Source organism: Macaca thibetana, chromosome 1 (genome assembly GCF_024542745.1).
Source record: "Macaca thibetana thibetana isolate TM-01 chromosome 1, ASM2454274v1, whole genome shotgun sequence".
Taxonomy (NCBI): Eukaryota; Metazoa; Chordata; class Mammalia; order Primates; family Cercopithecidae; genus Macaca; species Macaca thibetana.
In genome coordinates, this window is record NC_065578.1 from 47,992,878 (window position 1) to 48,020,015 (window position 27,138).

General features: G+C 43.8%; 2 protein-coding genes across 7 annotated transcripts in view; both read right to left on the reverse strand.

The window, feature by feature from the left end:
• AGBL4 (AGBL carboxypeptidase 4) overlaps positions 1-27,138 on the reverse strand; it is a 1,466,214-nt gene that overhangs the window by 232,931 nt on the left and 1,206,145 nt on the right. The window lies entirely within an intron of this gene.
• Positions 1-27,138, reverse strand: part of BEND5 (BEN domain containing 5) — a 259,459-nt gene that overhangs the window by 24,034 nt on the left and 208,287 nt on the right. The window contains exons 2-4 of the mRNA XM_050802317.1: positions 24,594-24,853; positions 9,365-9,498; positions 6,925-7,309 (exon numbers count right to left, since the gene is read on the reverse strand). Of these exons, the coding sequence (XP_050658274.1) occupies positions 6,925-7,309; positions 9,365-9,498; positions 24,594-24,819 (745 nt within the window). The 5' untranslated portion in view covers positions 24,820-24,853. The remainder of the gene's footprint in view (positions 1-6,924; positions 7,310-9,364; positions 9,499-24,593; positions 24,854-27,138) is intronic.

Below are 27,138 nucleotides of genomic sequence, written 5' to 3' on the forward strand. Positions count from 1 at the left end.
GTTCAAAAAAAGTCCTTCAAAGTAGATGATGACCAATATTTTTCAGAGCACCTACTCCACTTCTTACTACTAGATCTCTTCGTGCCATCTGAATTGAGCAGGGTACAATAGTTTTTGAAACTGCCCCACCACTAACTGTAAACCGGCAGGCAGACTGTGGGCCTCTTGGGCCTCACCTCCACAAGGGAGATGTAAACACCTAACTAGACAAAATGGCTCTTGTCCACCTGCTTTGGGCCTTTCTCAAAGCCCAACTTTTTTATAGTACTCCTGCTCATTGTGAGAATGAACTGAGGCTAAAAGAGATGGGAAAGAGCTCTGAGACAAACAGGCCCCAGGAAGAGAGTCCTGGCAAAGAGAAGACTGAGCCACAACTAGTGATGTCTAAAAAAATCCAGGAGGTCAAATGGGGGTTTGAGAGCTAGAGATGGGAAGATGGAATTCTGCCCAGGAAAAGTTGGGGGTGGTAATGGACAAATTCTATAAGCTACAGACCAGTGAGCTTGAAATCAAGTCCAGGCATGGTTGTAAAATAGACTGTTCCAATATGATTTCTAAGGACTTACAAGGGGAAATAGGAAATCTCTAGGAGTCATTCAGGGTTGACCAAAGATTAAGACATGCCAGACCATCGCATCTGTGTTCTGCTGTAGCATAATGGGTGCCTACGATGTGCCAAGCACTATATAACACATTTTCTCATGCGCATCTTCAAATGATTCTACATCTTGATGCAGTACCTCCTGAGCACCTACTATATGCTGGCCTCTAGGCAGATGACTTTACTGCATTTGTTCATTTACTCCTTTTTTTTTTTTTTTTTTTTTTTTTCCTTAGACAGAGTCTCACGCTGTCGCCAGGCTGGAGTGCAGTGGCATGATCTGGACTCACTGCATCCTCCGCTTCCCGGGTTCAAGCTATTCTCCTGCCTCAGCCTCTCGAGTAGCTGGGACTATAGGCGCACACCCCCACGCCCAGCTAATTTTTGTACTTTTAGTAGAGGTGGGGTTTCACCATGTTGGCCAGGAAATGGTCTCGATCTCTTGACCTCGTGATCCACCTGCCTCATCCTCCCAAAGTGCTGGGATTACAGGTGTGAGCCACTGCCCCCAACCCATTTGCTCCTTTTAAAAACCATAATAGTTGATACTATCATTCACTCTGTTGTACAGATGAGGAAACTAAGGCTGAGGAAGTTAAGTAACTTGCCCGAGGCAACAAAATTTGAATTTGGAAGAGCTGGGATTGAAAACCCCAGTATTTCTGACCTCAGAGCCCATTAGGGCTCTTAATTACTGAGCTGGTTCTCCTGTCTGTATGTAGTGAGCTTTAAGATACCTATATTACAGAGGAGAAAACAGAGACCTGAGAAGGGTTAAAAAATGTGTATGAAGTTACACAGGTAATAAATTAAGACAGCTGAAATTCAAACCCAAGTAATATCTGCTGCTGAAGCCCAGGTTGTCTCCAGTACAGGAGAAAACCAGCATGAAGCATTTGGCTGACATTAGCTGCCTTTTCTAAGGCACTATCAGAGACCTGGGCTTAAAGAAGCCAGTTCAGACTGCAAAGGATTTTAAAGATCAAAGCTGGTATTTTAACGGACCTTGGACAGCACACAAGGTACAAACCCCGAGGGTTACAGAGGTGTTAGTGATCCAGCTCTAAAAAGTTGAAACAGATATGCAGGCCACAATGGCTTTCTCCTTTTTCAAAACTTGCAGCCAGCTTATGATCTAGCCAACAGGACATTATCTCTTCTTTTTGCCTTCTCCTCTCTAAAATGGAGATAATAATCCCTACCTGGCCTTGCAACAAGACTATCAGAATTGTCCAATGAGATAAAAATGTCAAGGTGCTTTGAAACCGGTAAAATGCCATGCACATGTGAATTACTGTTATTACTCTAGTTATCTATGCCTCTTCTGGTTAGAATTCATCATTTTTGCCTATATTCCCTGACACAGCACACACGAAATCTAATATCATCATCTGCCTCCCTCCTGCAATTACAACACTGATTTTATTTGCCTGGTGTCATGCTGTGTACATGTACGTATTCCCTGTGAGACTTGTGTGCATCCTGAAGGCAAGGATTACATCTGCTCCTCTTTGGATTCCTCACAGAGCCCTTGAGAGTCTTATTTGAACTAATGTTACCCGAGTCACACCACAATGAATTATACTATCTAAGTGGTACTTACAGTGTAACAAACTGGGGAGGACACCGTAGCCTTGGACTTTGCCTTCTAAGAACAGGGAATCTAGCTGAGGAGAAACCAAGAGAGACCCTAGAATTTACTCCATTCTCACACATGGGGGCTTACCCTCCCCCAGCTGGGTCTCTATTATTCCGCTTCCCTTCATCCCCTAAAATTCTCTGTGGCTGCCAATGCCCCGTTTAAACACACCATTCTAATCTACTTGTGTATTGTTTTTCAAAAAGGCACTCTGTCTTGTTCATTACGTTATTCCCAGCACCTAACCCAGTCCTAGAACAAAGGATACCCTTGATAACTGTTCACTGAATAAAGTAATGAATAAATGAATATACACAGAAAAACATCTGTACCTTGGAATATCACCACGCTTTTTGCATCCTCGGCATTTCCTTATTTGGGGGAAGATGGGCAGGAAAGGGAGAAAAAGGAAAAGGGGACTGGCATTTATTGAACACTTACAATATAGGGGTCACAGGGCTAAAGTTATTACATATGCTTCCTTATTTAATTTTGACAGTGGAGGACAGTGGGGTTGTTTACCATGCTAAGATCACAGACAAGGAAAGTTCTGTTTTACAGAGAGAGATGATGTCCTTTGTGGGGAGTAACGGGGATGGAGGGGACACCCCCATGTTGGGAAAATTGAAGTCTAAGAGCTAAAGAAGGTCATACAGGTGAGGGGCCAGAGAGAGGCACACAGGACAGGGTCAGGAGACCCTCAGGAATAAGCCAGTGACACTTTCTGGGCTTGTTTCCTCATCAGCAAAATGAGGGTGACAGTCTATAGCCTAAGTTCTTTCACAACTCCGTGACTCCATGTTGGAATACTTCCGATTAAACCCATCTTTTCTTGTGTGTGGAATGAATGAAAGAATGAATAAATGTACAAATGAAGACGTGTACGATTCAGTGAAGCCTCTGAAACATACTCTCTTGCTGCTATCCCCCACCCTTGGGTGTGGCTCCACCTTTCTGACCCCAACCTCCCCAAGGTGTGCCATTATAACTCCTGGCTGCTAACAGACCCGCCTCCCACTCTGAGTCCCCATCAGTCTGAAAAGACCAGGCGGCTGCTCTACCACTCGTAGGACGCCACTACGTGGGTGAGTAAATAATGATTCTTCCAGGCAGGTAGATTTCTTTTGAAAACTGAGCACCTCCTGACCTGTTGGCCTCCCTGAATTTGCCTGTTATGGTGTGAATGATCCAGCACCCAAGCCAGACAAAGGCCCTTGAGCTAGGCCCCTAGCTGAGGTGGACAAATAAAAATACTCAAGGATATGCCTCCAGGAGCAACACTCAAATGAGGCCCAGGGGGCAGAGAATGGCAAAGCCTGAGCCCTACATCAACCCTAAGCCAGGACGTGTTTATCAGAGGGCAAGTGAAGCCATGAGTCAAACAAGGGTCTCTCATTTGCTTTCTGGTTGTTCTCTGCCTTCTTAGTGGTGTTTATAGATCACGATCTGTTACAGCAAGGGGATATCTTACTAGACTTTCCACGAGAGAATTCTCCCTTCAGATGCTAACCTCTCCCACAGAACTGGCACTCTGTGTTTTAATAACATGTTTACCTCCATCACTACCCTCTCCTGCTTCCCAATGTCTTAGTCTTCTTTGGATATCCCCAAGTTCCTAGGCTCGGAAAGCATTTGGTCAAAGTTAGCTGACTGAATGAATAAACAAATGAACAAACATATATAACCCCTCTTATCTTCAATATTGTAAGAGGATACTGAGGCAGAGAAGTTAGTTAACCTGCCCAAGGTCATATAGCCAACTACAGGCTGGGGGTGCCTGAGTTAAAAGCCAAAGTTAACCCTGTCTTAGCTCCTCCATTACATGATGTTGAACAGGAGCTAACAGTAATCAAGCATTAACAGAATGTCAGGCACTATGCTGTGTGTCACAAGGCTGTAATATGATCATTCCCATTTTACAGATGAGAACACTGAGGGTCAGAGACATACACGCTCTTTGCCTAAATTGCTCCTCACTCTCCCCATCTACTGATTCCTGTTTCGGTAACAAAAATTCATCCTTCAGGCTCCAGCCTAAAACGTGTTTCTTTCAGGAAGCCTTCCCTCTCTGACCCCTCAAAATCTGGTGGGTAGTTCCCTCTGCTGTCCCACAGTCCTCTATGGTTTTGTCCCTATGATGGCATTTATGTACTGTGCTGTCACTGATTGTTTCAGGATCTGTTTCCCTCATCAAACTTTAAACTCCTCAAGGGCAGAGGGCAAGGTCTGTATTGCAAATATACTGAATTCTTACACTAGGCAAGATCCCTGGCATGTAGCAGGAGACCAGCAAGTATTCATGGAAGAAAATACGGTCACAGGAAAGGAAGGAAGAATGGAAGGAAGGACATGAGCTTCCCAAAGCCACAGAGTTGGGAAGTAGGGAAGTTGGGATTTGAATCCAGGCCATGAAAACATACAACCTCCTCTTAAGGGTAGGGACCCTTTTATTTTATTCTTGTGGATTTGTCTTGGAACTTGGCACATTACCATTCTCCTATTAACATGTGTTAATCAATAGACTTTTAAGCTTTCACAGATGAGGGACAGTGGGTGTGATTTTCCAGGATGCCTGCAGTCCTGAGAGGATAGGGTGGGTGCCCTATGCATACTTGGGGCTCCAGCTGATTTATGTTGAGTCCAACCCATTGTAATGATGATGGTGACTCAGATCAGGGAAGAGCTATCCAGTGGTCTGTGCAATGGCCTTCAAGGCCTGTGGGATGGGAGAGCCTAGAAAGATCAAGACACTGAAACTATGCTTCAGGTCAAGTTTTTCTACATGTGTTAGGACTAAAAGAGGCATCTAATGATGTAAAATGCAGGGTGTCTTACCACCCCAGAGGCTTAGGAGTGGTTTCTGGAGTTTAAACTCAGTTCATAATCATGAAAAACAGGTAGTTTCCCTGGGAGTTGAATTAAGTACGAAGAATTTCTGTTTTTGGTGTACTTCCCCACAAGCCCCCAAGAAGTTTATAAAAGGCATAGCATACAAAGCACACTGAAAATACAAATTATTCACTTTAAGATTGGGAAACATTTTTTCCTCTCCGAAAATTTCAGTTATCCCCATCCCCCATCACCGCTACAAGAACAATATAGCTTTTACAAATTTTTACATTTATGATTTCTCTTTGAGATTTTGTTTTAATAAAGAACTTTACTAACTTTTGAAGCTGCAAACCATATGTGACTTTTCGTGTCCCTGTGAACCTCTGTAGACTATGATTTGGGACACTGACTTGCCAAAGCAATGGTAGAGTTCGGGAGTGGACAAACTCCAGCCTATGAACTGAGTGACTAGAGTTGAGACAGAACTCTACCTCTGCCTCCCTAAGTGACTCTGGGGAAGTCCCAATGTAGTTTCCTTTTCTATGACAAGGGCATGAAAAGGCCTCTCTACTGACTCCTTGGACCATCCAAAGATCTACTGAGCCACTACCTTGGGGACATACTTTAAGAAGCAAATGACACCTACAAATATAAGTAAATTAGGGTAAGAATAAATCAAAGAAGAATGAAGCTTCATATCTAAATATATTATCTAGATAATGAAAACCTTCATAAGGGCAAAACCATATTTTATTTAAACTTTGAGGATATTCCTAGACTAGATTACCACCTTCTTCAAGCAAAGCACACTGACTCAGAGTTTATCAATTACTGTCTTCAGGGGCTATGGAGACAATGAACTTGTGTTATACTGATTTCCTCAATACTGACTGGGCTCTATCTTTTACAGTTCTGGATTCTTATGTTCTGAAAGCATTTTTCTGTCTTTCTCTCTCTGGTAGGCAGTCATTTCTTCTGGCAGTCAAGGCTGCTGCCTCTCAGATTTCTTGATCCCTGCTTCTAAACCACTTTAGATTGGAAAACCTGATTAGTTAAAATAGAGTGCAATATAAGAACCTATTTAAAGTTCTGTGAGCAAACCAAAGGAGTTTTATACGTCTTTATATTCATCTTCCTAAGGTCATGTGCCTCCCTGCTCAAAGCTTTCTAATGCTTTCCATTCCTACCAAAACGAGTTCAGACATCCCAGGCTGGTCGTTTTCAAGTCCTTCCATCTTTTGTCCTCAAAGCACATTTGCATTATTCCTCTTAGTGTGCTCCAGGTATTTTCCCATGCTCATGAGTGCTGCTCAGCCTCCTCTTGTGCCTTGAAACACTGCCCACCCTTCAAACCTCAGTTCCTTACTGAAGTCTCTCCATGCCCTCAGTTACGAATAACCACTCCAAGCCCTGAACTCTCATATCATTTTGTCAGCATTCTCCTTTGGCGTTTATCACTTTCTGACTTAAACTAATACATGTTGTTAGGATCATGTCTACTTCTTTTTACTATCCTGAAATTTCCTTGGAGAGGTTCCCTACAATCCCTGTTACTGCCTCTTGCTGAATGAATGCATAAATGAGTGAGCAGTGACAAATATTTTGTCAGCTCTTATTCTCTGACCCATGTTCGCCAATGTTCCCATAGCTGAGGCTGCTGCATACATAAGCTCCTATCAGATTCACTATGAGTGGGAGTGACTCTTCCTTGAGACAACTGATAAGCCAAATGGCTGTCCTTCCCTAGCCTCCGGGGCACTTGGTCTCACTCTCCCCTTTCCCCTCCCAGAAGAGGATCTGGATGAAGCATTCCACCCATGTGGAGTGGTAGGTGGCCTGCTGGGGCACTCACCGCTGCCAAGCCGCAGGAGCAGCACGTCCTGAAGCCTCCGGTTGAGGTCACGGAGCTCCTTCATTTCAGACACAAGTGCCCCGTACTCCTTGAGCTTCTTGGCCTGTTGTACCAGCTGCCTGCGAGTCCGCTCCAGCTCCTGCTGGAGGTGGCGCATCTCTTCCTGCTGCTGCTGGTAATTGCGCAGCAGCTCCTCATACAGAGCCCGGGGCACCACAGCATCTTCTAGACTGTCCATGTCCTCTGTGCCTGGCGAGGCCTCCACGAAGACCTCTTCCGGACACGTGCTATGGCCCAGGCTCAGGCCGTTCTGCTTCTCTAGCCGAGCCACCACGGCCTCGATGCTCTTGTGCGCCACTTCGCTCGGCTTCCGCCCCTCAGGTCTCTGTGTAGGACAACGAGAATCAGTTCAGGCAAGGGCAGCTGGGACTTTCTTGGACTGCAGCTCAATATTTCCCCAGACAATCCTAAAATCACAGAATCACAGAACATCAGTGCTTGGAGAAACCTGTGCAAACACTTAGTCAAAGCCTTTCATTTTATAAATGGGGAAACATTTTATAAATTTTATAAATGGGGTTCTGAGTGGGGAAGAGGCTTGCCCAAAGTCATAACCAGGATACTGATTTCCCAGGCCTGCACTTTTTCCTTTAACCACTCTGCCTCCTGGATGCATATATCATGACCACCCTTCCCAATTCCCCAGGCCCCAGCCCACCCACAATGCCTAGGCAGTGGCTTGCGCATGGGGGTGTTCAATATGTATTTGTGGAGAATCAGGGAGAAATCAGGCCAGGCCAACTGATCCCAGAGGAGTCACAAATTTCTTCAACAACAAAAACAAAAAATTCCTCCCCTAAGGCAATTCACCATGTAAACTTTTCATCAAGAATGCTTTAGATGGAAAGGATGTTAAAAACTCTAGTCTACTCTAATCTAGGGAAGAAAACATGTCATATTTTCTCTGTTCCTCCTCTGCCTACTCACTCAGAACTGGCACTCAGTAGGGGCTTGAAAAATGTTTACTCAACCGAAAAGTTCAAAGAATTCTAGCACTGAAAGGTACTTTCAGTTTCACTTCCTCATGTTCCAGGTGAGAAAACTGAGGGTCAGAGAGGGGAAGGACTACACTTAGGGTCACATAGTGAGATACAAACAGAGCCAAAACCAGAATTTGGAATCTAACTTCCAGTACAAGGCTCCTTCCCCCCACGTCTGCCAGCCTCTCCCTCAGCAAGGCAGTGGATAGAGAGAAGAAAGTTAATTTACAAAAGAATTATCCAGGACTCCCCCAGGGCTTGGGGTTCTACTGCCAGAGGAAATTCTAGCTCAGGTAGCTACAGCTTCTACTGAGGGGCAGTGAGAGTTACAGGATCAAATGAATTCTTTCACTCAGGGTAGTAGGGTTAGGAGCTCTCCTGACTGGGGCACTTGTAGGAAGTGCAGACGACTGAGGACAGGCACTTCTCACTAAGTTTCAGGAAATTTAAGGAAAACCAAACCAAATCAAACCCAGCCCAATGAAACTATGACTCTGATATTGTGTTACATGACAAAATCTTAAGTCGTTTTATCTGCTGGGATAAGGTGCTACCAGTGTAGATGAATTTATCATTTATCTAAAGTGATCGTTACAATATGTCTGCGTCACAATAATGTGAGACCCCTGGAGGCAGGGACCATGTCTGGCTAATGGCTCCAGGTACCAGCACAGGCTCAGGCCCATAGCAGGAGTACAGTGAATGCCATGAACTGAACTCAGCTACATTCCCTGGGAACACCCTCAACCTTGTGTCCAAAATCAGACCATGGGCAATGCAGAAGACATCCCATTTCCTTATCTTCCTTCTCCCTTCCTCTCAGGTATCTACTGCACAGAAGAAAACAGCTAGCTTGCCGAACAAGATTTTCAGCAGTTTCCAAAGTAAAGGCTGGAGACCAACTGGGGCACACAGCAAGAAAATACAACCTCATGCAAACGTTTTCATCTAACCCAAGGTCTCACAGATCCCTTTTGTGAACCTCGTGCACTTTCCAGTGAGTCCAGCCTTAGCAATTTGGGGCAATCTGACAGTGACTGGCCCTAAACTTCTCCCCAAGAACAGCTGCTTAACGTTGTCGGAGCTCAGCAGTGGCCTCTCCAGAGCTGTGGGCCAAGGAGAAACACACCGTTCCAAACCTCCAACAGCGATGACACTGCACAGACTATGCAAACAGGAGCGTGCTTGGTGGCACAGCATGAATCAGGGCTCTCTGGAAAGTTGGCCAGCAAGGCAAATACACACTAGTTGTCCCATGCTTTCCCTACCCTGAAAAAAATCATGGCCTCTGATACCAGGGGACATTTACATGGGGAGAGGAAGCCAGACTGAAATTCTTTATCTATGAGGTATCTGAAAATGCTCCCGCATACTTCCAAAGAAAGAAAAGATTTTGTTACCTTGATGTGTCTAAGCTGTAAATCTTCTTCCCCATAATCTTTAACCTCTCCATCTTCTTCTACATGATTAAGAGAAAGCTTGGGGATTTTTATTTTCTTCTGCATCACACTGTTTTCAAGGTCAGATTTGTCTTCTAAAATGCATATCAAGAGAACAAGGTTCATCATGAGTTAAAATGAGTCATTATGAGTTTGGAATGCCCAAAACCTCAAATGCTAGAAAATAATTGAGGCCAGACCAGTTAAAAACGAAAAACAAACAAACAAACTCAAGGCCGGTTCCCTCTTGCATGCAGGCATCCTAATAGCAGTGCAGATCAAACTCTAGGAACAAAGGTGCTTGCAAAAAGCACTGTCATACAAAGTGTTGAAATAGCAGCCAGTGAATTTGCTTAGGGGTTTCTCTAAGTGTACCCTAATGGGTGGCCTTTTATGGAATTCTAGAATCTTGAATTGGAACAGCCCTTAGATTGCTATCTGATCTAAACTAAAATGGCCCATGAATCCCTCAACTCAACTGTGATCTTTCTAAGCCAAGTGTCTTCCCAGGAGAACTTGGTGGGTTTCTGTCAGCTCAAGTACCAATAGACATGAGAGAGATTATAGCTGATAGGGATGTAAGGAAGGGCAGGGGTATCTCCACAGCCCTACACAAGGCAGGCTAAGGTAAGGCAGATGGGGGAAAATAACATTTATCCCCTTTTTACTGGTATCAAATCTCAGCATGCCTGAGTCTGAGGGACCTCAGTGAACAAGTGGTCCAACTCTCTCATGTTACATGAGGAAATTCAAACCCAGAGGATGGAAGAGGCTTGCCAACGGCATGAGCTGAGGAACAGCCAGGAGTGGGAAAGAGGCCTCTGGCACCTCGTCCACTGCTTACATGTGCTGACAACACATACTGAACGTAAAGTGCTACACAAATACAAAAGGATATTATTTCTACTCATTTTCTCATTCTTTAAGCTCAACTTCAGATAATCTGTTTTTTTTTTTTTTTTCTGCACAGATTTCAAACTGGACTTTCCAGATTTGTCTCTCACTGGATATGTCCAAAAATAAAAGTTCAAACAAGAGGGCTCCAGAGGTAAAAATCTCAATCTTTTCTGGAACTGTACCCTTGTGGTAAAATACTTTGTGTTCAAAGCTTAAATTGACACTTTAGAGATTGCTGTTTCTCATAGTCCTCAAAGGTTCCCATTGCTATATCCCAAATGTGTTTTGTAGCATGTTGCCCAATGTTGGATGTAGCATATGGCCAGGTAGTTAGTTAAATCCAGTCTTGAAGGGGTGTGTGTGTGTGTGTGTGTGTGTGTGTGTGTATACGTATGCATGTATTTGCATGTGTTAAACATGCTCTTACACTGTTCCCAGGCCAGGCTTCTCTCCTCACAACTTGTTAGTAAAGCTGAGAAGGCAGCTTATAAGCACATAACTATTCCAGAATGTACTCAAATGCTGAATCTTCCCAAACAGTCTTAGTGATGAAGGCCCAGCTGGTCAGAGGTGGGAGTCCAATATCAGAGACTTAAGTGTGAACCTCAGCTTTTCTATGACAGGAAGAGGACAGGTATGTAAGGGCCTTAATCTCTCTGGACATAATGGAGGTTGTGAGGATGAGAGCAATAATTCACGCAACTCACTGGACAATGCCTGCTACACACTGGCCATTCGATGGATGGCACAATATAATTGGTATTGTCAATGTGTTCTGAATCATTTTCTTCTCTTAAGCATAAAGTGAATAGAGATTTAATTTAAAAAAATGAAGAAATGACTTAAGTAGGGTAAGGATGATAAATGAACTGCTCAGAAAAAAAGGAGGTGGTCTTTGTTAACAAACCCCTAGGGATGAAAATGGCCTTTCCCACTGAGCAGAGGAGCAACCCTTGGGTTTCTATTTTCACAACAATGGCTCGTTCTTGCACTCTTTGTGCCTATAAAACGCATCCAATGGGTTATGAACAACAATAGGGACTCGGGGTTTTCTAAAAGAGCAACAGTTTCCCTCCTACAAATCACTGCTGACTTATAAGTTAAAGGGATGCTAAAATGTAAAACCTAAAGAAAGTACTTCAGATGAAATTATCTTACCATGGTGTTTGTCTATGTGTGTATGTTTGTGTGTCTGTGTATGTGTGTGTGTGGAAAAAAACAGACAAAAAGAGAGAAAGAGAGAGAGAGAGGATGAGGGTGGTATTAGGATTTCTGAACGTGTTGGGGCAAAGCTCCTGGGCTAGTCTTCAATTTGACAAGTTCAGGACAAAGTTTGACATGCAGAGCCACCAAACTAGAAATGACAAGCTATGTTATGCCTTCCTGGGCTGAAACTCTGTAGCTCAGGATCATGTTGGTGTGGAGAAAAGCAATCATTCGGACTCACAAAACCACGTTAACATCTGGATGGAGAATGATCCTCAGATCATCCAATTCTATTTTTCAAAATGCAGATGAGAAAAATAAGGTTCTAAATGGTGAAGTCTGTGCATCCATGCATGCAACTCTCAGGCCCAGGAATAAAGGAGGGGCAGGATGAACAGGGTCCCTATCCTGGAGAGCTCACTGTTGTGCAAGGTCACAGAAGTTAGTGTCATTACATGAATGGGGAAGAACTTGGACCACTCCAGATCCAGAGCTTTGCTTTCTATGCCTTGACTTAACCTTTACTGAGAATTTACTCTGTAGGATCTAAACTAGGTCCTAGGGACACATATGAACAAACATCCAGCTGAGGATATAAGATAAAAACACAAGAAAAGATAACCCAAGATCTCAAAAGCTAAATTTGAATAAGGGAGAAGCAACTGCTAAAGGATTCTGGGAGCAAGGGAAATCACTTCGGTCAGTGTAACCCTGGAAGGCTTTTGAAAGGAGGTGGCATTTGAGCTGGACTCCTTACTTGCTAGGTAAGTTAGGAGTAAGTTAATTTACTTCTGAGGCTATTTCCTTATCTATGAATTGAAGTAAATAATTCCTACTCACATTGCAGAACATTGTGAAGATTACCAATTCAGTGTGTTAAAAACTTGAGTAGAGTGAATGGCACTTCAACAGTTGGTGCTCATAAAAGGATAGCCATTTAAAGGATGGTAAGAATCTGGACTACACAAGAGGGGTAAAGAATAGAAGCCAAATGGGGAAGGCTGGGGAAATATTTAGATCGAAATGGTTAGATCGAGATGGTTCAGTTACAGGCAGGAGGGAGAGGTGAGAAGGGAAGAAAAGGTGGTGGGAACTAGAAAATAAGTGGCCTTGAATGCCAAGTTAAGAAGAGCTGAGGCTCAGTGTGCCGATGGGGAATAAACTAGGCATCAGACAACCTGGATTCCAAGTCCAGTTCTGTCGCTTTGTAGGTGTGAGATGTCAGGAAGCGGCTACCTCATTGAGCATAATTTTTCTCTGTAGAAATGGAGATACAATATCTACCTCAAGTCGGATCAAATCAGCTCAGTAAATGTTCCTTGAAAACAACAGAGCCCCGACAAAGAGATAAAGACACAAAGACGCAGTGGATGACAGAGCTCAGCAAGGATTGCCTGCTGGCTTCTGCTGGCTTAGTGCTTGGGGCAGGCTTGCTTCTGGAGGTAGAGACCTGCTTAGCTGCCTAAGATGGGTGACACTCCCCATCTGATGACAGGAGGCCTCATCGCCCTACCAGCTATACTCAAGGCTCTAGGCTCTTCCATCTAATTAGAATGCCCTTCTTTCTTGTGTGCTTGACAAACTCTGTTTAGCTTCCACTCATCTTCTCCCCTGCTCTCAAAGGTGCCATTACACATCTACACATCCTACATACCTTCTTTGTAGTCTATTATCTTACTATTTGCAATTATCAGCTTAAAGATCTTATCCACTGGTGTATGAGTAACCTCAGGGTAGGGCCCATATCACAGAACTATCCATACAATAGAGACTCATCAAACAAAAATGTTTAATGAAAAAATAATAAAAAGAGGCTACACCAATAAGCATATGAAAGGAGCTCAACATCGTCAGTCATTAGGGAAATGCAAATCAAAACTACAATGAGATACCACTTTATACTCATTAGGATGGCTCAAATAAAAAATAAAAGTAAAATAACAAGTGTTGTAAAGAATGTAAAGATATTGGAACTTTCATACATTCCTGTTGGGGAATGTAGAATGGGCAGCCACAGTAGAGAACAGTATGGCAGCTCCTCAGAAAACTAAACACAGAATTACCATAACCCAGCAATTCCACTCCGGGGTGTATATGCAAGATAAATGAAAACATATACCCAAACAAAAACGTATACACAAATGTTCATAGCAGCATTATTATTAACAGCCAAAAGGTGGAAAAAACCCAACTGTTCATCAACTTATGAATGGCTAACAAAATGTGGTATACCCATACAAGAGAGTATCATTCAACCATAAAGAGAAATGATGTACTGACTCATGCTACAACATGGATGAATCTTAAAAATATTATGCAAAGTAAAAGAAGTCAGACACAAAGGCCATTTATTGATTTCATTTATATGAAATGTTCAGAATGGGTAAATCCATAGAGACAAAAAGTAGTTTCGTTGTTACCAAGAGCAGGCGGAAAAGGGCAATAAAGAGTGACTGCTCAATGGGTAACACGGATTTCTTTTCTTTCTGAGTGATAAAAATGTTCTGGAATAAAATAGTGGTGATGGTTACAGAACACTGGGAATATATATACTAAAAAACACTCACTTGCACACACTTTAAAATGGTTAAAATGGTGAAATTCACATCAAATGAAATATATCTCAATAAAAAATTAAGTTACCACTTGTGGAATGTCTACTACATGTCAGATACCTCTATAAAGATCTTCATAAAAATTATACCTCATAACAACCCTGCAAGTAGGTATTACAAGCCACATTTTTTTTTTCCCCAAAAAAGAAGAAATGAGCCTTAAAGAAAAAAAACTCTCTTCCTAAAGTCACCCAGCTGGGAAGGTACACAGCCAAGATGTGCTATAATCAACATGCCTCCTAAGCCTATGCTTTATCCCCTCTAAACACATTCCTGGAACATGGTAGAGCCAGAATAAATACTGAATGAATGAGTGAATGATAGCTACAGTTGAGGACATCCAAATTCCCCAACCTAAGTTCAAAGCAGAAGACCACTTGACTCCCGCTTTCTTGCCAGACCGCATCCTCTATCCTCAGTAAGTCTCCAGAAGGCAGCAACCATCACCAGGCACAACAGAAACAGGGCTTGAATGGGTTCTTTGAAAAGGTAGGCTGAATAGTCCAGGAAGCTCTGAAATGTAATGAATGAGTTCAGGAAACGGACAGAAGCAGATAGCACCTTCATTCACATGCTTCTTGACCTGGATCCTGGCTGCCTCGATGCTTGGCCAGGGGGATTTCGAGGCTCCTCTGAGAGTTAACCACCTCCTGGCTCCATCCTAATACTTCCCAGTCTCTTCCTGGACCCATGTTCCCAGGGTGAGGGTTCAGGAAGACCCAAGTCCTCTGCTTATTCTTTTCTGCAGGCAGTGAGCATTTACCAAGTTCCTGTTTTGGTTTTGGCACTATGCTAAGTAGTCCTTGTGTTTTTGGTCCTTACAACCCAGTATATGACAGGAACCCAACCAAAATGCAAAGTTTGACTTTGTGAGAGGCACTGGCTTATACAGTGCAAATATCTGCTCTCTATGCCTTCCTAACCCTAATCCTGAGTTGAAGGTATATATACCTCATATCCACAGAAGATTACTGAACATTCAGTGTCATCATAACAAATGGAAGAAACAGTTGGGAGAAGGAGGCCCAGTACCTACCTAGCAAAAACAGTGCAGTCTTTTGAATCAGGTGGTCCTGATTTGGAATTCTGGCTTTGCTACATACTAACTGTGGGAGCTTGGGGTAAGCTAGTTAACCTGTCTGAGACTCAGTTTCATTATCAGTAAAGTGGGGATAATAAACTCTTTTCCAAAGAGACAGTTCATGTAAAAGCACCAAGCACAGTGCCTTTCTTGTCATAGATGTTCAATAAATAGCAGCTGTTAGGCTACCCTTGTGTATTACCTGTTTGGCTTTTGTCTCATGGCAAAGAGAACCACTGCAGGTATCTGACACAGACTGAGACATGATGAAAGAGATGTTTTAGGAAGATTAATGTGACAGTGGCAAGCAAGACGGATGAGATGTGAGGAGGAGACAGAACACAGGATGACAAGAAGCTATAACTCTTGACTGGTCACATGAATGAAGGTGAATGGTGGTGTGGATCATGTAAGACAGTAGATACTTTATGTGGCATTTTAATGTGACTTTGGGATATGCTTCTGGCTTTGAATTCTAAGAAACCACAGAATAAATTAGCAGTTGACTAGGAAGGATGAAGAAAGCTCTCTACTTAGCCAGTCTGTGCAACTGCTCTAAACTTGAGGCCAAATAATTAGTTTTAGTGTAAACAAAAATAAATGTGGAGCCTCTGAAGATAAAATCACCAATCTCGACTTCTGGATTATTTTATGTCCAGGGCAAGGAAATCCACCAAAGATTTGGGCATTATCCTTTTCCTCCTCCTTTCTAGCTACTACAATGTGCTAATTGCATTCATTCATTCAACAAATACTGAGTGAGCACCTCCTATGTGCCAGGCCCTGGGCAACATTCCTTACAAACTCCCTATATTTAATCCCTACAATAATTCTACTGAAGTAGGAACTCAGGCTCATAGAAGCGAGGTGGCTTTCATAAAGACGCAAATAGCAGAGCCAACATTTCAAATCAAGTCTGTTTAATACAGGCCCTGTTTCTATCACCTAATTATCCTATGGGAACAAGAGAAAAAGTATGAAGTTGCTGTAACTTCTCAAATGAACTATAAGGCACATATAAAATGATGAATATGTCAATATAACTTCCTAAAGTGCCTGCCTTTCTCCTAAGATCTGCCTACACCCTAAGAGAATACTGTGATGAATTCCCAAATTGAAGTAAACACTATATAAATATGACCTGATGCCACACTCCTGAACCACAAGGCTTATCAAAGCCACAAAGCTCTAAATAATGCCCAAATAGGGTCTCTACTCAAAGCCACAAAGAACTTTCTTGTAAAAAATATATGGTAAAAACTGCTATTCAAAAATATAGCAGAACTTAGTATCATTAATCTGAGGAGGAGAAACATTCCATTAAACTTACTACTGGGAAAAAAGGAAGCATGGTGGTAATAGGCAAATGGTGTTTTAGAAAAAACAAGCAGGTGACAGGAAACCCAATGCAAGGCTGTCTTCAAAAATGAATTTACCCCTGAAGAATTTACAGTATTATTAAAATGGGAGAAACTCTGTCTTAACTTCCATTTGACATATAATCAGGCTGGACAATTAAAATAATCCAACATCATAGAGCCAAATTTGGTATAAGTTTGTTAGCCAGGATGAAATTCTGAAAGGCTACACATAAAACACTTTATAAAGGTCTTATAAATATCTACACATAAGTTTAAAGTTTTTCATCCATACAAAAATCCTGTGAAGTTTTATGTCTGCATTAAAAAGAGATATGCCACAGAAAATACAAACACATTGCATTCTCTGGCCAATAGTGTTTGTTTTTATAAAATCCAAGGCAGACAAAAGTCTCAAGTTTCAAGGATTATACACAGCCAAGACTACGAGGAAAAAAAAAAAAAAGTGCCCTGCTGTGGTGTGGCAGAAAGACATCAGGAGACACCAAATCAAGGCCTGGCTCTCTCACTAACCTGTTTGGTGATTAGTCCTCTCTCTAGATTTTCTTTTCTGTAAAACATGAAGACTACAGTAGGAAACCTTAACGGATCCATCTAGCTATGTGACCGCTGGCCAGTCACAGGGACTTCCAGGTTTCTTTCTCAGCTGTGTAATGTAGGGTAACAGTAGATGAGTTAGAAGATCCCTCAAGTGGGCATGTTTGAAGAAATGCCCTACTGAGGCCATCCAAATAAGGAGAGAAGGAATTGCTGGCCAGGTTTCAGTAGGTCTCCTTGTTCTCACTCCCACCACCTCACTGGCCTTGGTACGGGACTGGGGCACAGACAGAACTGGGAAGTTCATTCTGCAGAGTCATTTGTCTAGCTACCTCTATGTGCCTCAACAGGGCTGTTAGCGCAATAAATGCCCCCAGGATAGCGTCACAGAGGAACAAAACATGGAAGAAAATATTAATAGTAAGCCTTTCATGCTTAGGTCAAGTCCCAGGAGGATTTAACACATACACACAAGTTAAATTTTAAACTTGTGTGCTCCTTCCATGTGCTCGTTCCTCTAAGTCATTCCTTTCCACAGTGGGCAGTACCCACAACTAAGCAAGTCACTGTTCTTCTCTCAGCACCTATTCGTCCACTGTAGTTCCTAGCAGTTATCTATATTTAAGGAGAATCTACTATATGCCAGACATTTTTCCATATTATCTTGCTAAATAACACAGTGGGCAATTACTATCTCCATGCTATAGATGAGCACCTGGAGCTCAGAGATGTGAAGTAATCTCCCCAAAGCCACACAGCTTCTAAGTAGCACAGTCACAATTTGAACCCAGACTATGTAACTTCAAAGCCTGTCCTCTTTCAGCACTCTAAAATTTCCTCTTCGGTAGTTATGGAAATGATCTAGAAGTCATCTAACCAAACTCTCCCATAGTCCAGTATTCCATCCTAAAATACCCCCGACCTGCTTGCCACCTCCAGTAACAGGGAGCTCAGCACCATGTTAGAAGTCCTTTCCATTATTTGTCTGCTTTCTCTGCTGTTATATTGCTCCCACCAATGCCGGTGAATTCCATTCTCTGATCCTAACTCTGCTTTCAAGAACAAGTCTGATCCTTCCTCTGTGGTACAAAACTCAGAAAATGAAAATTATCAAACTATCATCCCATGCAAATATTTTTCTTTCCTGCTTATATATTTAGCTATCCTATCCTATGTCTGACCAATGAGTGAAAAAGAAAAGGCAGCTGCTATATAGTTAAAAGAAACCAAAACAAGCCTAGTTCCAGGATCCAAAGACCTCTCTTCTCATTTGGTTTCCAGGACACCTATCTCTGCAGGTTATCCCCCGATTCTAAGTCCGTCTGTTAGACTGGGAAGGCTGTTTCTTCTCAGTCACCTTTTTTTCAGGCTCTTCTTTAATTGTGCCTTTAAAAGCTGATGTTTTGCCCTGGCACACTTCTCTCACTCTGCACTCTCTCCCACTGTAACTTCAGACCTTCCATATTCATGACTGCCAGATTGAGATCTTTGGCTCGGAATGCTCTTCTGAACCTCAGACCAAATGCCTACTTGTTCTCCTGACATATCCACCGAGATGTTCCATGGGCCCTTAAGATTCGACAGGTCTCAAGCTAAACTCATCATTTTCCCTTTCAACCAGATACACTTATAGGATTCTCCTCAAGACAGGAAGGTCCAGATCACCACATCATCATCACACACATCATTACAACCAGTCAGTTACCACGTCCCATGAATTCTCCTTCCTTAAAACATCTCAGGTCCACCATGACCACCACCACCTTAGTTTAGGTCTCAGAATTTTGGACGGAACTGATTCATATTTCTCCACAAGTCCAACCCATGTGGGAAGACTTAGCCCACTGCCTGGCACCTACAGTGTTCACTAAACAATTGTTTGAATGGCTCTCTTTTCTTGAGTAACACAAAAATCTCTATCTCACAAGGATGTAGAATATATGCACTGAACCTGGAACCAGGTGGGTATTTACCACATATTTGGTAGACAAAAACAATGCCTATCCCTCTTCCTGCATTTCCCTGGAGTATAAGGCTGACTACCTAGTATAACTCAATACTTGTGGAACTTAAGAGAAAACCTCTCCAGATTACGAATGTTCTTCTGGTAGGAAGAGTACACACAACTTCTGCCCCTAAGGAGCTTATAAGACAAAACAGGTAGGCACACTAGAAAGAGAATTGGTCTTGGTGTCAAAGACCCCAATCTGAATTCCACTTTCTGGGTGTGCTTTTAAAAATAAAAACTAGTATGCTCTTGAATAACACAACACCGCATAAAAAGCAACTTGCCTGGGACAATTTTTTCTTTCTGTTTGTGAATCAGAAGTCTGAAGCACTCTGTAGCACATACTATTTAGTTGTAACAAATATATGGTTGTTGAACATGAGAAATTGCATTAGACTGAACCTTCAATGGTTAACATCCCAGTAGAATCTGCAACAGATGACAGCAGGCAAGTTCCAATCTTTGCTCCAAAGTACATCAGCAAAACATGTCAAAACCTAAATTAAAAGTTTTCACTCACTTTTTTTAAGAAAATAAATCCTTTTGTTGGCAGTTTCCCACTGATGACATGCAACAATCTTTGCATATGAAATCGGCTAGTCCCCTGCTTCACTGCTAACTTTGTAGAAGTTCCAAAGCATTTCTGGAGCAAATGATCTATTTGGACTAACAATGCCAAGCTGGGACCTGAGCCCTGAATGAGCTAAAATTACCAAAGCAATAAGAACATGGCTTTGGAAGCTATTTCCCCCAAGTGTGGGGTTTCTTCTAGCTAGTTGAGGGAGTGATAAAGAATGCTGACTTTTTCCAGATGAACAAAGTTGAATGAAAACTTAAAATCCCACTGCAGGTTTCTATTCTGAAAAACAAGCTGCTGCTGCAGAGGTTCCTATCTCCGCTATTTCCCTCTCCTCAAGCACAAAAATGCACCTGTCTTCCCAAAGTTCATGAGTTCAACATGGGCACACCAGTGTAGACTATGTGCTGGGCACTGAGGATGTAGGCACAAGGAAGCCAGGCCCCTGTCCTAGAGGAGTTCCCTGTCAGGCAGGAAGAGAGGCACATTCATGACTAATGAAAACACGACATAAAATGCTACAATCCATAAGCAAGGCAAAAGCAAAGTGAAAAGAGTTCTGAGGAGGGGGAGAGTCTCTCTCGGGGGCAGAGGGAGGAATAGGGAATGCCATTGAAGCAAGGTGCTCCCAATGTACTTTGTCTATTCCTTTATCACAGGCGGAGGGGGCTGGACCACAAACTTCTGTCACATGTCTACCTTGCCCACCTGAAGGCGAGCTCCTGGTGGGCAGAGGCCCCATATCAGACAATGACTAATCCATCCTGGCTGGCTCAAAGGAGTGCAAGAGAGTGTGTTCACAGAAGAGTTAGAAATACCAAAGGTCTCAGGGAAGGGGGAAGAGAGAGTGAGGCTGGAGAAGTAAGGTGGGGCTGGGGATAGAGCTGGTCTAAGGAGGGCTATGAATGCCAGGCTAAGAAACTAAAACTTTATTCAGTAGGCAATAGGGAGATGCAGAAGGTTCTAATAAGAGCAGTCAACTAAGACTGTGTTTTAGAAGATTATTCTAAAAGCAATTGGGAAAATAGATCAGAGACGGGGTAATCAATTAGAAGACTGCTTCACTGGTTTAGATAAGAGCTGATGCTGGCCTGAATGCAGGCAGTGATGGTGGAGCTGGAAAAGAAAAACTTAAAAGATAAACTGCCAAGCCCACCTTGAACTGGTCCATTCTCTGTGTTCCCCCAGTGCCTGGCTTCTACCTTTCTTTAGCACTTACTTTGAGGCCCCCATATTACACACTCCCTGAGGATGATACCCATTTCCTTTCCATCACTCCCTCCCCCACAGAAATCCTACATAGCAGGACAAGAAAAGTCAATGCCTGCCACCCCTGGGTCACGCTGTCATTTCAATCACAGTACCTGAGATGCAGAGGTGCATTGGTATATTCACTTAATACAGCACTGGGCCTGGCATACAGAAAGCAGTAAGGAGACATCTGACAACAAAAAAATTTAGCACACTCAAACAACAGTAACAGAGCACAGGTGCCTAGATAGAACAACTTGGAATTTTAGGGCTCTAGGCACAGAGAAACCAGTTTAAGCCTCCTAAAAAGAAACATAAAATTCAACACTATGAGCCCAGTAGCAGGCTGAATTGCAGTTAGATGATGGTGAGCTCTCCAAATGAGTAGTTCTCACTTTCACAACCTGCTTGGCAAATAAATGAGAGTAAAGAGAGAACAGAGGTCAAAGGTGAGTCAAACTTTGAGTTATGTGGACCCTCCAAGAGGGACAGCCTTAGCGAAGATTTATTCAAGCAAATGCCAACTGAAGAGATAGGACAGCTGTGTGTGCTGTGTAAGAGGGAGGTTGGTAATACAGAAAGAGCAGAATGGGCTTGAAAACTCAGAAACTAAAATTATACTCTGGCTTGCAAACTTGCCTTGAGCTGTAAGCTTCATGGACAGTTTTTCCATTTCCTTTCACTCCTTCCGAATCACGCTGTGTAGCTGATGGGAACATCGGCTACTTTACAAAGGAGACTGCCAAGTGGGGGCCTGGCACTGGAAGACCTGTGTTCCAATTCCAGCCTTGCCATTTATTAGCTGTGTGGCTGTAGGCAAGTCTCTGAGCTTCGGTGTCCTCATCTATGAAATGGAAATACTAACCACAGCAATACCTACCAAAATGTCACTTAGAGGACTAACAGAGATAATGCATAGGCATATAGCAAGACTGTCAGGAAAGAAGGGGTTTTATTTTTCCTTGAACTGGGATTGTAATTCGATAAGTAGTGGTATAAACCAACTACTATGGGAAGTAAAATGTAAAGTTCCACAGCAGTTGGCTTTGACATTTCCTGAGTATAAGAAGTATACTTCAAGACAGCTCTGGGTTGGCTTGGGCTAACACTCAGTATAGCAACATACTTCTCACCAAAAGCCAGAAAGCTGTGCTGAAACTACCTTGGAAACCATTCTATTGGTGTCAGAGAGATTAATTAATTACTTAATTGCTAATCCACAAACATAAAGCCACCTCTGCTTCCCACTTGAGGGGTTTCCTCCTCACACCTGGTGCCACAGCACAGTGGTATTTACATGTAGGAGATGCCAGATGAGCTCTTTGAAGTCACTGCAAGCAATTCTCAGAGCCACCAAGTTTAAGTCAAGAAGGGGTTTGAAGATACATAGGAGGTAAACGAATTCCCGAACTCACCCTGGCCCTTTGATCAGGTCTCTACCCAGGACAGTGGGTACCCAGGAAACTGAAATTCAAAATGTGGTTTGGCCAACTTCAAGTTGTTGTCTTTTTTCCCCTTTCTCCTCCCAAGGAAAAAACTGAAGAGAGATAAGGGAAGTGTTTTTCAACTCATTCAAACTGGCACACTTCTTTGAACCTAGTCTGCCAGTTTCCAAACGATGCTTGGGTTTTTTAAATAACCTCACAGATTTATCAACATTCTAACTTGGAGGATGAACAGTCTACAGGTTCAAAATTCATGGTTCTCAAACCAACAGCTACATGTATCTTGCTTCTGAGGACTTGCGTCGATTTCAAAATCAGAGCTGGTGGAAGCTGCCATCTGCCTAAGTGGCCTCTCTGCGGTGCCTGAAGAGTCAAGCACAGTTTATATGTATGTTTGCTGAATGAATGAGTAGATGAATGAAACAATCTCCGAGAGGAAAACAGCCATTACACACTAAGACACTTATCACTGACTCTCTTTAACACATCACTTCTACTCTCCTAGGACTCTTCCAGATCTAGGAGTACAATAAAATCATCAAAAACCATGCATGCTTTTTCTTCTAGCAAAAGGGAAGCTAAGGTTACAACCTAGTTATAACTTCCTCAAGCCTATCGTCTTGGGAAATAAATTCCTAATCCTTTCCCTCAGGTAATTAAAGGCAAGTAAGCAAACAAAATAAAACTTAATCAGCTATGAATGGTTCCCTTTTCTAAAATCTGCTTCCCTTCCCTCAGTTTCTTTGGCCCTAGGTGTCTGGCAGCGGGTGGGCCTACACTCCTGTGTGCCAGGGCTTATCATGGAGGTGGTATGGATAGAGCCTGTCACAAAGGGTCCCAGCGCTGCTGGTCAGTTTCCAGTTCTTCCATTCTTCAACTTTTGCAAAACTATTTTCCCCAGGCAAAATGAGGTGGTAGAAAGGAACCAGTCATGAGTCGTGAGACTGAGCTAACTTGCCATGAGACCCTGGGCAAATCTCTATGAGTTGAGAGAACGCTGGGTTCATCTTTTAGGCTAAATGTGAGGAAGCAAAGGAACTTGAAAAAAAAACAGAGAAGGTCTCAAAATTACAAAACATCTTCATTCAGTTCCTAACCCTTGGTGTTCTTTCTGGTAGAAGGCAGGGTGACTATTTGCCCACTTTAAGGTTCATTCTCTTTACCAGCAGCAGCTAAAAAGGCTGCTCCCCCAACTAGAGATGATACTTCCCCCTTCCTTGCTTGTCTAGACTCAAACTTCCTGGAACTAGCTGGGAAAGAGGGCCAGCTGTCTTCTCTTTACAATGGAAAAGACAGGAAGCACTGGAGCATATAAAGGGCTGGTTTCTTTCCCTATCACCAACTGAACCTCAGTACCTTCATCTATGAAATGGAGATGAGACCAGTTGCCTTAGCCCATCTCTCAGGGCCCTGGCAGAGTAGGGATGAGAGGTCCAGTGTTATTCTGACCCAGAAACTCCCTCCTGGCCCTCAGCTCTCTCATTCAGGGAGCCTTATGGGAGATTCAGAAAGGGGTGTGGAGGCTGAGGGATGCCTTAGGGCCTCTACCTCCTTACCTCTGCCACCTGGCCAGGGAGGGGCAGGAGAGTGTGGTGTGGCGCCCAGTGCACTGAGATTCAAGGCCTCCTCATCCTGTCCAATGCTGGCCCGGATGGGACAAGGATGTCATAGCTTCCCTCTGTGAGGAGGGACTCCCACCTAGAAGATCTGACAATATCCTTCTTGCTCCTTACTCCAAGGAGGTACCAACGGCCTTAAAGGGAGAGAGACAGACACCTTGAGAAACTTAAGTAGACAGAAAAGAACAGAGGGAAGGAACTGGTAGAGAGGTAAAGAGAAGGTGAGAGAGAAATGACGGTACAAACAGGTAGGGAGAAAAAGGGAAAGTGAAGGGACGAAGAAAACACAAAGAATCAGAAAGAGGAGGACAGACACAGATGAAGAGATGAAGACGGACTGACAGCGCGGGAGCTTCGGGGAAGCGGGGAAGACAAAGGGGACCATCCGGTCTTTTTAACTGGCCTGGCCTCTTAGAGAAACCCCGTTCCCAAATGAAATGCCCAGAGGACGGGAGAAGGAGGCAGGAAGGAGCAAGCAGTGGCTCCCCCCGGTCCCCTCCGCCCCAGCCCCCAGCCCCTCCCGGGGTCCCAGCCCCCGCCCGGGTCCCACTGTCCCTCCCCGCCCGCTTGCTCACCTGCCAGCGCCAGGATCTGGGCCTTGTGGAGCAACAGCGCGCCCCAGTCGCGGGGGGCGCGCGGGGGGCTCTCGGGCCCGGCGCCCAGTTCCTCCGGGCCCCGGTACACGGCGTACACCTTCTGGTTGTCAAAATCCAGCCGCGAGCGGGGGCTGAAGTCGCGCACGCACGACACGGGCAGCGCGTAGCAGACGTTGTCCTCCAGGAACCGCACAAAGGCGTACATGGTGGGCGCCGGGGGCGGGCCCCGGTCGGGCCGCTCAGCCCGCGGGGCGGGCGCGGAGGTGGGGATCCGGCGGGGGGCGCGAGCCTCGCTGCGGTGCTGGGGGGGCGGGGGCGGCTCCCCAGGACCCAGGCTCCCCCCACTGTTATTGTTCCTGAAAGCACCGTTCTGCCAATCGGCTGCTCTCGCCTGGGCGCGGAAAAGGGAGGGAGGGGGGGAAAGGGGGACGAGGGGCGGATGAGGGGGGTTTGGAAGCGCACTGCCACTTGCAAAGTCAGACCCGAGCAATCACAGCCGGAGCGCGATTCGAATGGGGAGGGAAAAGGGCTCAGAGATTCAGTTGCAATAAAAATAATAACAAGAGCATTGCAGGAAAAAAATGTATTGATTAAAAGGTGCGCTGCGGGCAGGATTATATTGCTTCAACAATCGCGCTGCCAAATTGCATTGCAACAAAACTGCATTGCCAAGGAGAGAAGTGTATGAGAGAATGAATGCGGGATAGGGGTGGGGGCAATCTTGTTTGAATCTCAAAGTGTAAACTTGGAAGCCAGCAGAAGTTTGGAGTGTTTTAAATTTAGCCACCCTACCGCCCGCCTCGTACGCCACCCCCCTACCCCCCCGTCTTTCCCAGCGCCTTAGTTTGGCCCCGCCTTTTCTTTGCTTTCTTTCTTTTTGTTTGTTTGTTTTGTTTTGCAAAACGGCCAGCTCCCGCTGTGGGAAGGGTCAATCAGACAGAAAATTTCCCCTAGAGCTGCCAAACCAGTTCTGACCAGAACTGGGGCTTATCTGGGATTTCCAGTTGTGCCAGCTGGCTGGAGTGGTGGAAGGTTTGTCAAGGGCTGCTCTCATCTGAGGGAGCAGTGGCGCCCCTCTCTTCTGTAGTCTTTCTCCATTGAGGTACCCTCTCCACAGCACGCCCACCACTGACCAGGGACAAGTTGGAATCGCGGAGGGACTTGAGGAGCGCTCTGGGTAATACAGGCCCAAGGCTAGGGATTTCTGGAGCACTTTGAGGAGTACAGGAATATACTCCATGGAATAGCGGTCTTTGCTCTGTCTTTTGTCAAAGAGAGCCTGGAGGGGCTTGGGTCCCCTCCAAGACAAGCCATGAGGACCAGCCAAAGGGGGCTGGTTGGGCTCTGTACTCATAGGAACCCTATCCCACATCAGAGGAGGTCAATACCTTCACAAGGATGCCTCTGAGGGGGTAGGTTTCGTATCAAATATGGCTAGTTATATTTCTGTTGCCTAGCCAGACCTGGCACTTGACGGTGAGTTAATGAATTTTGGGTAAAGAAGAATAAAGAAAAACCCATATTCATCCATCCATCCATCCATCCATCCATCCATCCGTTCATTCATTCCTTTATTCAAGCCACCAATATTCACTGAATTTACACCACCTGCCAGATTCTGGGCCAGGTGCTGGTGGTAGAGATTAAAAGACAAACACCTGGATTCTTGGGCCTTGCAAAGTCAGTGTACCAGAACTTGAATCTCAGTTTTGGGTTCCTGTGCCAAAATTAGGTAACTGTATGAATAACATACCTTTCCCATCCTCACAACTTTTACAATCTAGTCTAGGAGTATTAAAGAAGTATAAGCAAGTAATGACAGTATAATGAGAAAAGTATTGTCATAGAGGAATGCTTAATGGAGGTGTTGGACTCAATTAAATGTTATATTTTTAAAAATTCATTTTAATAAACTTTAGCTGTAAGAAAAAAACAAAATAAGTGCACCAAAATGTTAATAGTGATTTTCTTAGTTTCTTAGTAGTGGTAGATGATTTTGTTTTTCCTTGTATTCATTGTGTGTGTGTGTAACTATTATCGACAATGTTTTATTACTTTATAATCAGAAAACATTAAACATTATAAAATCAAAGCACTGTGCTCACATTTCACATCATCTGCACTAACAATGAAGCAGATATTTATTTCACTGTGATATAGAGAGCGCATTATATAAGTGAATCCCGTCAACATACAGCTCTCATATCCAAATGTGTAGGTCAGTACAAATTTTTTTAAACCAACCCACTGGTTATGTGGTACCAGCCAAAAATGATCACCACTTGTCCTGAGGCAGCTGTTGGTCTTATCTTGCCCTACAAGCTTGTGGAAAAAAGAGGAGCCACTCTGAGTTGTTCCAGCACATTTACTCTCATGATTATGATTTCTTTGGACTGATCTTCAATGAGTTTTTAAGAATACATTCCTATGGTGGTCAAGGGGAAGTAATGTTCAGCAAGACTTCTGATAATTCACAAGATGGATCATGCAGAGTTGGCCGTATTTAACGTAAGTCCTTGAAGCT